This window comes from Lissotriton helveticus, chromosome 3_1 (assembly GCF_964261635.1).
Source record: "Lissotriton helveticus chromosome 3_1, aLisHel1.1, whole genome shotgun sequence".
NCBI classification, from domain to species: Eukaryota; Metazoa; Chordata; class Amphibia; order Caudata; family Salamandridae; genus Lissotriton; species Lissotriton helveticus.
The window spans coordinates 580,992,660-581,006,722 of NC_136061.1; the positions used below are offsets into that span (position 1 = coordinate 580,992,660).

At 44.0% G+C, this 14,063-nt stretch overlaps 1 protein-coding gene across 1 annotated transcript in view; it reads right to left on the reverse strand.

Moving 5' to 3' along the window:
* ITGB2 (integrin subunit beta 2) overlaps positions 1-14,063 on the reverse strand; it is a 222,086-nt gene that overhangs the window by 196,288 nt on the left and 11,735 nt on the right. The window contains exon 2 of the mRNA XM_078680550.1: positions 608-680. Within this exon, the coding sequence (XP_078536676.1) occupies positions 608-655 (48 nt within the window). The 5' untranslated portion in view covers positions 656-680. The remainder of the gene's footprint in view (positions 1-607; positions 681-14,063) is intronic.

Below are 14,063 nucleotides of genomic sequence, written 5' to 3' on the forward strand. Positions count from 1 at the left end.
ATTAGTCCACTATGCCACTAGACCCAGCTTAAGTGCTTCTACACTTCCAAAAATGCAGATGTTCAGTCTACTCTCTTCTCGGGCCCCCTGCTTCATTCAGAAGTCCAAGGCCCCCCCACGCACCACTGGGGCTGGGTGGGGAGAGTGCATTATGCCCCTGCCCCAACTGAAGCACAATCACCTGCTGTTTGTTTGTTGCTCTAGTTACATAAATGTAATGGAAAACATGGATCTCTTTATAATATTCAGTTTTTTGTTACTTCCATCTGTGCTCAGATTTCACATTAAGGGCTGAAAAAATAGTGCACAGCTGCACTTTCGGTTTCACTTTCCCATAACTGCCTAACTTGAGTTATAAAAACAGTTTAACTCTATTTTTTAATCAGTAATGTAATTTCCAAGTGCAACTGAAAAACGAAAACAGATCAACAGAGAGACTGCATGTTTCTAATTTTAAATCGGTGATTGCAGCAACAGTACAATATCAATCCACTGGTGGCGTTATTGTTGCTGCAGTCAATACTGAACTAGCAGTACAGGATGAAGGTACTAGGTCGTTCAGGGGAGGGAGAGGATTGTTATAAAAGCAAATAACTATACCACTCACTAGTATGTCGGTGGAGCTGTCAAAAGATGAAGATTTCTTCCTCAGCATCAAGACACAGCCTCGCTCTTCGAAACTTCTCAAACAAAAGAAACCAGAAGTCAGAATTCCGAATTCTGCCTCCAGTCTGCCCCTTAGCATTGAAAAGCAGACCAGTAGTGGGGTGAGAGTGGCGGGAGTGGAGTCCTCACTTTAGTGGTTACCACTCACTCTTACCTTGTACTCATCAGTGTGCTCCGCCCCGGCAGATTCCCTGAATGGAGTTCTACTGACCCCATTCTGTGCCATAGCAGTAAACACCCAAATGCAAACATATTCAGCACTGCTAAACCTTCCTTTGCCCTTCACTGTGATGTCACTGCCCTGACTTGTGCCTCCTGGGCAAGGACTTCCGCGCCAGGTACTTGTGCAAGGCTTTCCAGTCCTAGCACCAATCCCACACCCACAAAATACACATTATAGGCTATTACTTCACGGGCATCTCCGAGCCCTTTGTTCTAAGCTGCTCACACTTCTTTCTCCTCCTCTCCCATGACGGCAGGGCAATGCCCATCTCGCCCTTGAACACCAGCCTCCCCTAGTCAATTGCATCAAAGCAGAGTGGAGGTTAAGTAGGGTAAGTAAGGAGATAGTAGTATAGTTGCTAAAATACCATTAGTGCCACATATATGACCTCAGTCTTAGCAGTTTGGATGCTAAAACTAGATTTATATTTAGCAAATAGGTTGTCACCCTAAATGTAGGTATGCAGTTAAATTGCAAACATTTTTCATATGCTTTTCAAGTGTTCTTTTAATTGTAGGTTACTTGGGTCCTAGCGTTGCAGAAAGGCCAACAACATTTCCAATGAATAAGATCATTCTTTCCAACATCTCCCGCCAAAACCTCCTGAAAAGGGTCTGAAACATAAATAAAAATGTCCCTACACAATATTCTGTATTTTCAGCAATGAATTGTATTTTCCAGCCGAGTATCCAGCATTTTTAGAAGAGGCAAAACCTGATAACAGCCTTCTACTCATCTTCAGATCTCTTGAAATTCTTTTATGTTATCCTGATTCATTTTCTAGTGACTGTTCTGTTGGCAAGTGTTTTACAGATTGATGCACATTTTAGCTTTGACTTGACAAGACAGCAGTAAAAAATAAAGAGCTTTAATAATCTTTACTAAGAAAGGGTCTTTGGCTCTGCCCATATATTGAATTTCTACCGTACAGCATTTAACAAGGTAGAAGATGTGTGGTACCACTGCAAAGGAGTATTTTATGCCTTTTTGGAAAACTTATGCTCAATACAGTAGGCCCTAGTTGGTTATGGTGCCAAGCCAATAATCCCATTTCTCAGATACCATATTTTGCTACTGTTTATTATAAACAGTTACAACAAAGACAGTAAGATTGACCTATTTATTGTGCAAAGCATATGTTTAAGTCAAAAGCCTTTTCATTATGGATTGCTATGAAATGGAGTTAATGCCTGTAGATGTGTATTGTGTTAGGTGGAATCCCACAGATTACTTAGCAGACTTATGTTTTGGTGCTAGTTACCTCCTCTAACGAACCTTGGGGGTAGAACATTTGAACTATGCAAGACCATTTTAGGAGAATTTTAATTTTTTCTTCCAACTGTAATTTTGTGCATATTTGTAATTTTATGCTTAGTGTTTAACTATGTGTGTTGAAGAACTGTTTAGATCTGGTCTGAAAACATTAGCTGCTTGGCTCCAGTAGCAGCTTGTGGAGGGAGTGCCACAGGGGCGGGGGAGGGGCAAATGCATTTCAGTGCGCACAATGAAATTCGGGTTTTTTTTTTTTTTTTTTTTACATTACTCCGGTTGGCCATGAGCCGGAGTTTACTACCCCCTGCCCTGCCCCTCCCCTGCCCTACCGCCCCACGGCACCCCCTCCACGAGCCGCTACTGCTTGGCTCTCGTAATAAACACTGAGAAATCATAGAAAAGGGCTTTGAGACAGCCAAAGAGAGCCATTGATCTGTTTGAGTATCATTCATATTCTGTGTTCACTTATAAAGGCATATAGTTCGGGCAGTGGGTCAACTCACTTCAGCTACTGGTACTATCGCTTTGTAAGTGTAAGTGACAACTTTTCTCCTGATCACACATGCACATGGATTTGAAAATCACTCTTTTTAAGTTTCCCCTTTCTTTCCTTTCCTTCTCTTTTTTATTATGATTTTAGGGCATTCAGTAGCTCCCCTAAAAGTCCTACAATACCACAGATTTGACACTCATTCCAGCTGCAATTAGTCACATCCCATGTGGCCTCTGCTTTTAAAATGGGAGGCCTTCTTGAAATAGTATTTTCCATAGTGTATAATTGTTTTAACATCCCAATAGCTGTCACATTTACAAGCAAAATGTTGGTAACCTGGATTGGTACAATAATCACAATATTGTTCTAAGGTGGTTGCCCATTATGATGTTTACTGGGCAGCCATCTTGGTTGCTTCTAAATGTGTCAGCTATACTGGAAGTTTAAAGCAATGATATGCTATGCACAGTACCATTCCATGATGACCACTCACAGTTATGTTTTAAACAGCAAACAGCAAAGAGTCCATTAAAATAGGGGATTATTTTCTACGGCTCACTTAATATAATGACCTCCCAGAAGTGCTTGTGTCAATCAAGGTGAAACGAAGTACAATTTGTAAGAAGCTACTATTATTTTAATGAGATTGTTACCACACATTATGGGGATGATTTTTAAATGTATGTTTTATTGATAATTTCAGTTTCCCCTGACGAAGGGCCCACCAGGGCCCGAAATGCATTGGGATGTAATAAACTGCTTCTGAAAAATACAGCACTTGTACGTGTTCTGAATTAGAGGTTTGGATGGCCCATTTTGAATATGAGAATCTTAAGGAAATTGCTTTTCTTGCATGAAAGTTTGGAATTTGTTAAGAGTGAGAAATTCGAGAACGAATTGAGTAAACAGGAGTAAAATGGCTTGAACAAGGATGTAAACATATTGCAAATGCAATTTTGGCAGTGCCAGCGGTTTGGGGTGAAAAGTCGCCCCTACAAGATGTGGTCTAGTTTTCAACATGCAGTTTGGGCTAAGCACGTAACCAATGAGCAAGCAACAATAAAGTCTTAAGACAACAATGGAGGAATACTACGTAAATTTGAGGTGTGCAATCCAACCCAAATATGATGCTCCAGGTTTATTTAGCAGCCTGTTTTCTTTTTTTTCACTTTCATTCTTCTAATATTTCATTCATATGCTTGTAGAGAAAGGATGAGTGCAAGAAAGAGTCAATGGATGTATAAATGGATTCATAAGTGTAAGGATGAGTGACAGAGTGCAGGAAGGAGGAGCTATTGAGTGCTTAAAATCGTTAGTTGCTGAAGAGGCACTTTAGATTTATTGGTGTGCCAGACCTAAAGGCATCGCCAGTGCTTGTTAGTTTTGATTTCAGTAGTGTTTTATCGCGAGAGCACAGTTCTGCATCTACAGCACACTTTATATTCATATTATGTCTTATTTTATATAACACGGATCAGTCGGTGGACGGCTGGCACATTGGATGAAGTAAGGCATTGGGTTTAGTGTGAAGTTTATTGTAGCAAAATTGGTGGTTGCCTCTATAGCCATCAATTGATTTACTAGAGTCAAAAGGATCATGGAAATGCAGAGGTATTTGGTTCAAGCTATGGGAGTCCATGTTCTTCTTTTAACCCACATGCACACACCACAAAAACTAAATTTATAGTGGTTAAGTAGTGCAGAACTGCCTGTTCTGCTTATTGTCTTCTCTCATCCTCTCTCTTATTTCTCATATCCCCTTGGCTTCCTTTATCCTACCAATGGTTTCCTATCTCCCCAACTTTCAGGTAAGAAAGTGGGTAGAGTGTTGCTGCCTGCAGATTGCCTGCCCACATCATCAGCATACTGCAGTGCTCTCACTGACATGGGGGCTCTTGACTACACTCACCCTATCCATCAGGACGGACACATGCAATAGTCTAATGTTCAGACAATTGTTTCTGAAAGTAGCATTATATCCTTGCAGTGTGTGTGCCCTCACAACTGGACATACTGAAAAGAGGTCTCACAAACACAGTATTCTTAGGAACCCAGGTCTGCAAGCCCTGTTCAGGTTATCAGTGTAACTTAAATTTCACTACATAAAAGCGCTCTTTACTTGGAGCTCGCAGACATAATCTAGTGATACTAGAATGCACCTTTAATGATCTAAATTAGTATCTATTCAATGTCGAGTTGAAATACTTACGTTTTGGAAGTAGTTTAATTACGTTTTTGGCCAGCATTGCGCAATTTCCAGAGACATTCGAGTTTAACATGAAGATCAGGGGTATTTGTGTGGTAACAGGGGGGTGCTATCAAGGTCAGGGCCCGTTGTCTGCTTGGATGTTTTACTCTGTCCACAATGCAGCTTAGACACAGGACCACAGATACTGCTCACAGAGAGGTTCAGGGTGTATTCACGATGGACTGAAGAACAACAGAACTGTCATCTGCGGCCAAGCAAGATGCACATTATGTGCATCATGTATGTAAGTGACAGACAGATAACAAGGAAGTACATTAGGTTAACGTTATCATTCAAAATACCCGGTAACTTAAAGTGCTGATATACTGCTTTTGTGTATGTTGTTATATTAGGGAAACTATGCCAGATTCCTAGGATTGCGTACCTTCTTACTTTACGTGGGTGAATTATAATATACAGGCACTCACCTCTCCTCAAGGAATTTGATTTTATGCATCATAAATCAGTGCTGTGACATTTCTACACACTATGGTGAGCTCTCCTGTACCACTGTTTTACTGAGGAGTAATTTCTCATAGGAACGTTTACTAAATCTAACTTGGTAGGGTTGACTGAGCAAACCAAGTTCATATCTTAGTTATGACTTTGTGTGTTCCCGTAGTAGGTGCATTAGCTGGGAATCATCCTCGACTCAACGCTCTAATGACCAAGCAAGTCAACGCCGTCTCCTCCTCCTGCTTCAACACCCTCCGCATGCTCCTCAAGATCTACAGATGGATCCCGACAGATACAAGAAAGACAGTCACCCAGGCCCTCCTCAGCAGCAGACTCGACTACGGAAATGCCCTCTACGCAGGAGCCCCGACCAAGCTCATCAAACGACTACAACGCATCCCAAACGCCTCAGCACAACTGATCCTCGATGTACTATGCCACGGCCACATCATCCCCCACCTGAGAAACATGCACGGGCTTCCCGTCAACAAGATCCGAAGAACAACCACCGGTGGGAGATCCTTCTCCCACCTCGCCACTAAGACATGGAACACCCTCCCACTGAGCCTACGACAGACCCAAGACCTTCAGGAGGATACTCAAGACTTGGCTGTTCGATTGATTGATTGATTAGCTCTACCTCTGTGAAAGGAATTAAATTAGTAGAAGAGAGAGAGCTAGTGGGGCAGGATGTCTGAGGTATCCCCTTTTGACAACACGAGGCAAAATAGCACCCGTTGCCCTGCATGACGTTGTAACACACCTTGGTAAAAGCATGGCATAGCGATTCTTTTTTGCAAGTGCAATGAACCAGCAAGTTGGAATGGGAGGCGTGCTCCATATGTTTTCTATGGATCTGCCATAAACGCCAGGTAATATGGGATAAATATCCCATATAGAGGTGTCTCTTCATTATCCCTCTACCAGGTGTTTATGATTTCAGACACAGAGATTGCAGAATGTTACGTCCTAGGTACTGGAGGCTAAGTATCTAAGTATACCTATATGTGACTCTAGGGTCCTTCCTTCCCTCTTGGGAACCACACCCCATGTCTATGATCAATCAGTCATCATGCTTGATGAACAATTGACAAGACATGCCCAGTCCTTAATTTTAGACGGTGATTGCAAGTGGGGCCCACCACCACTCAATTTTTGAGACCGGTACTAGTTTTTCCTCATCAGACTTTCACCCAGAGCAAGTGAGAGGAAAACACAAAAGGAGGAGAGAGAAATGGAAAAAACAGTGGCAAAGGAAGAAAGCGGGATAAAAAAGAACCTGCAAGAGTGACATAAAAGGAGTGGAGGTGTCTGGTGGTAGATAAAAAAGGCATGACATGGATCAAGACTACGCAACCTTTATATTCAGCACCCCCGATATTTGTAACACCGGCCATGGGCTTTTAGCTAAAACTTTGGGCGACAGCACTTATTGTTTTACAAACTAAGCACTGAACCCACGCCTGGCATGTAGTAAGCTCTGACAGACCACTTTCATGACAACCAAGGCGTTTTGTTTTAATAAAGAAATAGAGCGCTGATAATAAATGATGTATTATCTAGCAGTGAAATCTCAACCCTGTGGTTCCCTAAATAAGTGGGACTGAGAAAGATGGGAGTAGAGAAGAAGGGAGAGGCAGGGATCCAGCTGGTTAAGGGGATTAGTCAGACCCTGGTGGGCGGTTGTCTCCCACCACACTGAGTCAAAAGAAACCTTAATCTCCATGCCCAGCAGGGTGCCCCCTTTCGTATTCAGAGATCCCCCACCTACATCGCAGGAATTTCTGTGCATCTGTGCACTGTGTGCGGATTTCTGCCCTATGACAGAAAATAGCAAAGTAAAAAAATATATATATGCAAAGTTGTGAGTTTTGATCACTACTTCTTTTTTCCCGGTCTCTAAGTTTTAAATACTGGAGTTAAGGAGTGGGTTTATTATCTCTAGATTGATGGCCTCACAGCTGTGAGTCAGGATGGTGGGATGGTAGGGTCAAAGGAAATACTAGTCACTTGCTTCAATGTTTTTGTATTGATATGGGGCTGCTATCAAGTTCAGAACCCTATTAAAATTTATTTTAATGCTTGAGAGCGAAATTACAAGCTGATTAGAACAGTGCCCATTTTAGAATATTAACTCTTGGAAGAATTGATCATCTTTCCTGGTATAGGATCTGACCTTTGCTGGCTGCAATTGAAGGTCAAAATAAAGATCAGACTAATATGTGTAGCCTGGAAACCAAAATGACCATCTTTGTGTGGTTTTACCAAGTTAGGTGAGATGCTTCTCAGTGCTGTTGGTATCATATTGTAGAATAAATTATCAGTGCAAGTTTGATCACTCAGTACTTTGGGGACCATTGGATGTGGGCTGCGAAACCCACCCACTTGGTCTCAAACTTACGGATACCACTGGCATTGGAAAATTTGGAGTGGCTGCGATGGGGTTTGGGTGAGGAGTCCAGCAAGATCACATGTCCCTGAGGGCACCGTGAGACATGGGCAACTGCCAGCTGAATTGAAAATACTGCACCTAATTCTTGTAGTTATTGCTCATTTTGCTCTGAGATTTCACCAGGATACTTTCAGCATTGTGCACCGTAACTTGTAGTCCTGATGGGGGTTAGTAACTCGTGTTACCAACCTCCATTGGAACATTGGAGCTCACCTCACCTTTGACCAGCTTTCCAAGCCCACTCTTCGCCGCACCCGCTTCGCGGGTGCCGCTTCACAGGCTGCGGTCACCGGACAAGCAGAGCATCTTTTTGTGGCGGTAAGGCGGCTGTGGGCGCGAGGCGTCAGCGGGGCTGCGAGCGTGCAGGGACTTCATTTCCCAGAAGTCCCTGCTAGACCGACGGAGAGCTTCCGGTCCGCTCTCCCTGCTGGCCCGCCCCTCGCCCCCCCCACGAGGTGCTTAAGAGGAGTTTCCAACCGCCAACGTATGGGACACCATTTCAGAACCAGCTGCAGCTTTTAACTTTCAAGGCACAGCACAGCGGTATTTAGCTCACCTCACCTTTGACCAGCTTTCCAAGCCCACTCTTCGCCGCACCCGCTTCGCGGGTGCCGCTTCACAGGCTGCGGTCACCGGACAAGCAGAGCATCTTTTTGTGGCGGTAAGGCGGCTGTGGGCGCGAGGCGTCAGCGGGGCTGCGAGCGTGCAGGGACTTCATTTCCCAGAAGTCCCTGCTAGACCGACGGAGAGCTTCCGGTCCGCTCTCCCTGCTGGCCCGCCCCCCGCCCCCCCCACGAGGTGCTTAAGAGGAGTTTCCAACCGCCAACGTATGGGACACCATTTCAGAACCAGCGGCAGCTTTTAACTTTCAAGGCACAGCACAGCGGTATTTAGCTCACCTCACCTTTGACCAGCTTTCCAAGCCCACTCTTCGCCGCACCCGCTTCGCGGGTGCCGCTTCACAGGCTGCGGTCACCGGACAAGCAGAGCATCTTTTTGTGGCGGTAAGGCGGCTGTGGGCGCGAGGCGTCAGCGGGGCTGCGAGCGTGCAGGGACTTCATTTCCCAGAAGTCCCTGCTAGACCGACGGAGAGCTTCCGGTCCGCTCTCCCTGCTGGCCCGCCCCCCACGCCCCCTATATTAAATCTTCCGCCTCCCGCAGCGCGGGACGCAGCCCGGGCGAAGACAGGGCAAAGACTGGGCCGTTTGAGGCCGTTCGAGGACGGCCGAGGACTGGACTGGCCTACCCTCTTTCGCCCATTTGGCTATATTGTTAAATTGTGGTTGGTGCTGTTAGTAATATTTATAATCCATAGGAGGTTTTATTTAGGTTTTATTGTCTATAAATATGTCCGTTAGGATAACCCGTAGCAAGACTGGTAAGGGAAACACTTCAATCAGTGGCCCAATGGATGATTTTATTACTCGTACCAACCTGGCCATTGATGAGGAAATTTCTAAACTGCAGACTCGTGTTTCTCTCGAGTTGGCAGCCGCTAGAAGATTATCGGAGGTAATTACTCTCTCAAAAAAATCTTCACTGGGGCACATAGCTACTGCTGTTACCCCGGAGCGACCTGCCATCCTCAAGTCATTAGTCGTGCAGGCAGAGGTTAACCAGGTTCCAACTCTACAACTTGCCTCACAGGTTGTAGAGCCAATTGTTGGTGCTGGTGATACGATTCCACCTGTATTGTCTCCTGTAAAGAATGTTAGTTTTAATTTTTCTATCCCAGCAACTGCAAAAACTTTTGTTGACACGCAGGTCACCAGCTCTAATTTCCCCGACCCTGTAATTTTTAACTCATCTAGAATTGATTCAAATTTGGGTAATTTCCCAAAAAGGAAAAAGACCTCCCGGTATACCTATTACGGGAAAAAGGCAAGAGTTGCGGTGGCACAGAAATCAAAACCGCCCCCTGTACAAATCCCCAAAACAACTGAAGGGATTATCCCTAAGGAACAGATACATTCAGAAGGTGCCAAGGGGGGGTTAGTACCCACTCAAACCTTTACCACACTTCAAGAGGGGGGCTTAACTGTTGAGGGCCAGGAGGGGAAGGAAGGGAAGGACGGGGAATTTATAGGCATAGTTTGGGAAACACTCAAGAAACTACTCTCCCTTCTTGCTCATAGACTCTCATCCATTGAAAACAGTTTGTTGGAGATAGAGAAAAGCATTATAGCTTTGGCCACTCTTGGCTTGAGAAGTCTAGAAAATCAGGGCATTGGGGTAGAGGACTCGATTCCACAGGTATCCTCTTTTCCTCCACCTGTATTACCACCGGAACGTCCAGTTCCGAAACCACGAACTGTGGGTGTGAACCAAACTGCTGCATTTGTTAAACCTGTTGTCCCCTCCCGTTCTTGTTCTGTACCCATCCTAAACTCTACTGTAGTCCCTCCTACTAAACCATGCCCCACAGAATCTCGCCAACAGTATTCCCAGGGTACTTCTGTAAAGAATAATTTTAGAGGGGGTTATATTGATCTTCCCCCAGAGGCAAATGACTACGTGGTTGTTTTGACGGGTGTTTCTCAGCTTGAAAATGGCCATCACGAGAACCATTGGTCCCTGAAGAACAAGACAATGCACTGGCTCAATGCAAACCGTGTAATTCCTAATGGTAGGAAGAGTAGAGTGCTGATGGTACGACGTGTTCCTTGGGTGGGCCCTACAAAGAAATCTGTGGTTGGAGATTGTGTAGTGGTGACCTTTGAGGACCCACATACAGCACGTTATATTTGTTCTTGTCCCAATGGGGAAGGTTCTTGTGTTATCCCTAGACTTTTGTCTTTTTTTTACCCTCCACCTCCTAAAAAACTACAGCACGATGGTTGGACCCTGGTACAGCGCCATCCTTGGAGGACTTATCCCTCCAATTACCAAGATTCTTTTATGTGCTGGAATGGTCTACCTACCCAGAATAGGTTTGGCAGCCTTGAGGAGGTAGACTGACTTTTAAGGCAACCAACGCCCAATGTAGAATCAATGGCCTCTGCAACTCTGATGGCAGGGCCTCTTGTAAGTCCTCCCGTAATGTCTGATCACAATCATGGACATATGGAAAGCTATCCAACTTTGACCCTAGCACATATTGATAATGTTGAGGATTGCGCTGGTGCTAAGACTAGCTTTTTACCCGGGGTACCAATTATGGACGCAGAAATAAGGTTAGATGACCCACAGCAAGATAGTGTAGCCCCCCCCTCGGCACCAATGTTTCTTAATGCCGAATTTGATTCCCCTGGCAGTGAGTCAATCCCACATCTGTTTTTCCTGTCATGGAACATCGCTGGAGTGGGCAAAAATCTGAAAGACCCAGAATGGGCAGATTATGTCGACACCAGCGATTTTTGCCTATTACAGGAAACTTGGGCATTGGATATCCCGCACAGGATGGGATACAAAACTTTTGGTATCAAGGCCACCCAGTCCGATAGGGGAAGGCCATGTGGGGGTTTGATCATATGGCTTAAAATTACTCTAGCCATAAGAGTTGATCTCATAGATACAGGAACCCCTGACATTTTGGCTCTAAAAATCGTATCGACCAATGGGGGTGAATACTACATTATTAATGTCTATAATAGACCGACAGGGCATTCCAAGGTTTTGTCCACCTTGGAAATCCTGGATACCTTTTTGAAAAGGGTGGTGGGTGAAGTCCCTGTAATACTAGGGGGTGACCTGAATTGTAATTTCGAACCGATCCTTGGGATTTCCGATGTCTTCCAAGATGAGGATCAAGCATATAATATCCCTCAGCTTGAGACCGTTAATTATGTCCCGTGTACCACTCTGGCGGTTCAATTACTGAGGCTAACAGTTGATCATGGCCTTAGAGCGTGCAATGGTCGCCTTCCCTCAGATTTTATAAAACAACCTACCTTTGGGAAATCAAAAAGTAGACTAGATTTTATTCTTGTTTCTTTAATTATCTGGCATTTTATGATTGATTTTAAAGTATCATCAAGGGTCGAGAGTGATCATTTTCCTCTGGAACTTTTTATTGATCCTCATATAATTAGAGATACCCACGGTCCCGCCTTATGTGAGGTAGTTGCTGATGTCCAATGTGAGCAGGCACATACAATTAATAATAATAGACGTGCTTTAAAATGGCCACATCTTTTAAGTGAGGGTAAGACCCTGGCTGCAGTTTATTCATTGTTTGACAGGACCTTTACACCCCTTGTAGGACAACCTTTGTCTACTGATAATTGTGACCACTTTGTTGAGCTACACAAGGTCTTTTTTAATGAATTAAGAGTCTATATGTCCAAATTGCCGAGGAAGAAACAGCAAAATGTACGCGTGGGATGCCACGTAAAACTTTGGTATGACCATGCTTGTAAAATGGCTAAGAGAAAGCTCCTATATGCGATCAGAAGTAAAACCCAAGATGATGTTAGACTCGCCAGGGAGGAGTATAAGCGAGTCCAAAGGGTATCGCAGAAAACATGGGAAGAGTCAATTTGGGCTGACATGCTGTCTGCTTCAAAACATAACGATAATGTTGGCTTTTGGAGGTTGGTTGCAAATGGGGGGCATGCTGGTAGACCTGTGAGGGACTCGTTCATTGATGAAATGACATGGGTGACGCACTTTTCCAATTTGTACAAACCATATGATAATGGTAAGGAAGAGGAGCTCCCATGTTCACTTTCACTACCTGTATGTCTTGATTTTACTCTGGAAGAAACATATAGGGCAATTAATGAACTAAAAAATAACAAAGCTCCCGGCCCAGATAAAATATCGGGTGACCTCTATAAACATGTACCTGAAGTTTGGGCACCCTATATTAATCGTTTGTTTAATGCTCTGTCCATAAGTTGTAATTTTCCTGATAGTTGGCGCGCAGCAGAAGTTGTCCCGATTTTTTAAAAAGGGAAAAAGATCTGTTCCCTCTAATTACAGACATATTAGTTTAATGGACATTCTGCAAAAACTTTATGCCAAGCATCTACTATTTAGGATAAATGACTGGCTGGAGGAGTCGGCTATACTTTCCAAATTTCAGGCAGGCTTTAGGTCTAAGACCAGTACGATAGACCAGGTCTTTAGATTTTGTTGTCTGTTTTGGAAGTATGTTCACATTCGGAAAGGTCATCTGTATGTAGCCTTTATCGATCTGAGGGCGGCATTCGACCTTGTTCCTCGCAATCTGCTATGGAAATCGTTAAACACAGCCGGTCTGCCAGAAAGTCTCTTGGTCCACATTATTGAATTGCACGCTAGAAATCACGCAAACATCAGGTGGGGTCCGAAAGGTGAACTGACGCGAGATATCCCGATCAAGCGTGGTGTCCGACAGGGATGCGTCTTGGCCCCCACCCTGTTCTCTATTTTTGTCAATGATGTGCCTGATTACCTTAATGCTTGCAGTAATGACTCACCACAGCTGAATGGAGAGAGAGTGCCCGCGTTGCTCTTCCCGGATGATACCATCTTAATATCCCAAACCAAGAAGGGCCTCCAGGCACTCTTAAACTCCTTCAGCAGCTACTGTGTGACCAAAGGGCTAGAAATAAATGTTGATAAAACAAAATGTATGGCTTTAAATCCTATTAGACCGGATAGAGGGAACCTGACCCTGAATGGGGAAACTTTAGGTACTGTGGAGAATTTTACTTATCTGGGGGTAGTACTCGATTCTAAGTTAACATGGAAGGCTCAAATCGAAAAAAGTAAGGTGTCATACGCCCATAATGCAAAACCTATAATCTGTAGATTGAATGCTAGTACAAGTAAAAGTATAACTCCCGTACTTGAACTTTTTAAATTTAAAATTCAATCTGCAGCCTTATATGGGGCTGAGATATGGGGACCTTGGGCCAGGGAGAGTTTTCTAGGCCTTGATAATAAATTCATGAGAACAATTGTAAAGGTCCCAACCAGCACACCACTAATACCTCTCCATCTCGATTTGAACTTCAAACGAACCGACCACCTAACTATCATAAGACCACTAATGTTCTGGATAAGGATTTGGTCCACTCCGGAACTGGTAGATTACAGAAATGGTCTTCAAGAAGTATTGAATTTAGACTCTTTCAATTCCCTTCGGTGGTTCGGGCATGTTAAAAAATGGTTTGATAATCTGGGTCTGAGTTCGTTCTGGGAAAACCCAGAGAATTTACCAGCTTTTGCTAAAAATACAGTAAAAAGAGCATATTGGTGCTTTATGAACGACAGACATGTTCATGACAGTAGAATTGGCACCTTAACTAAAAAATTTTTAACCTTC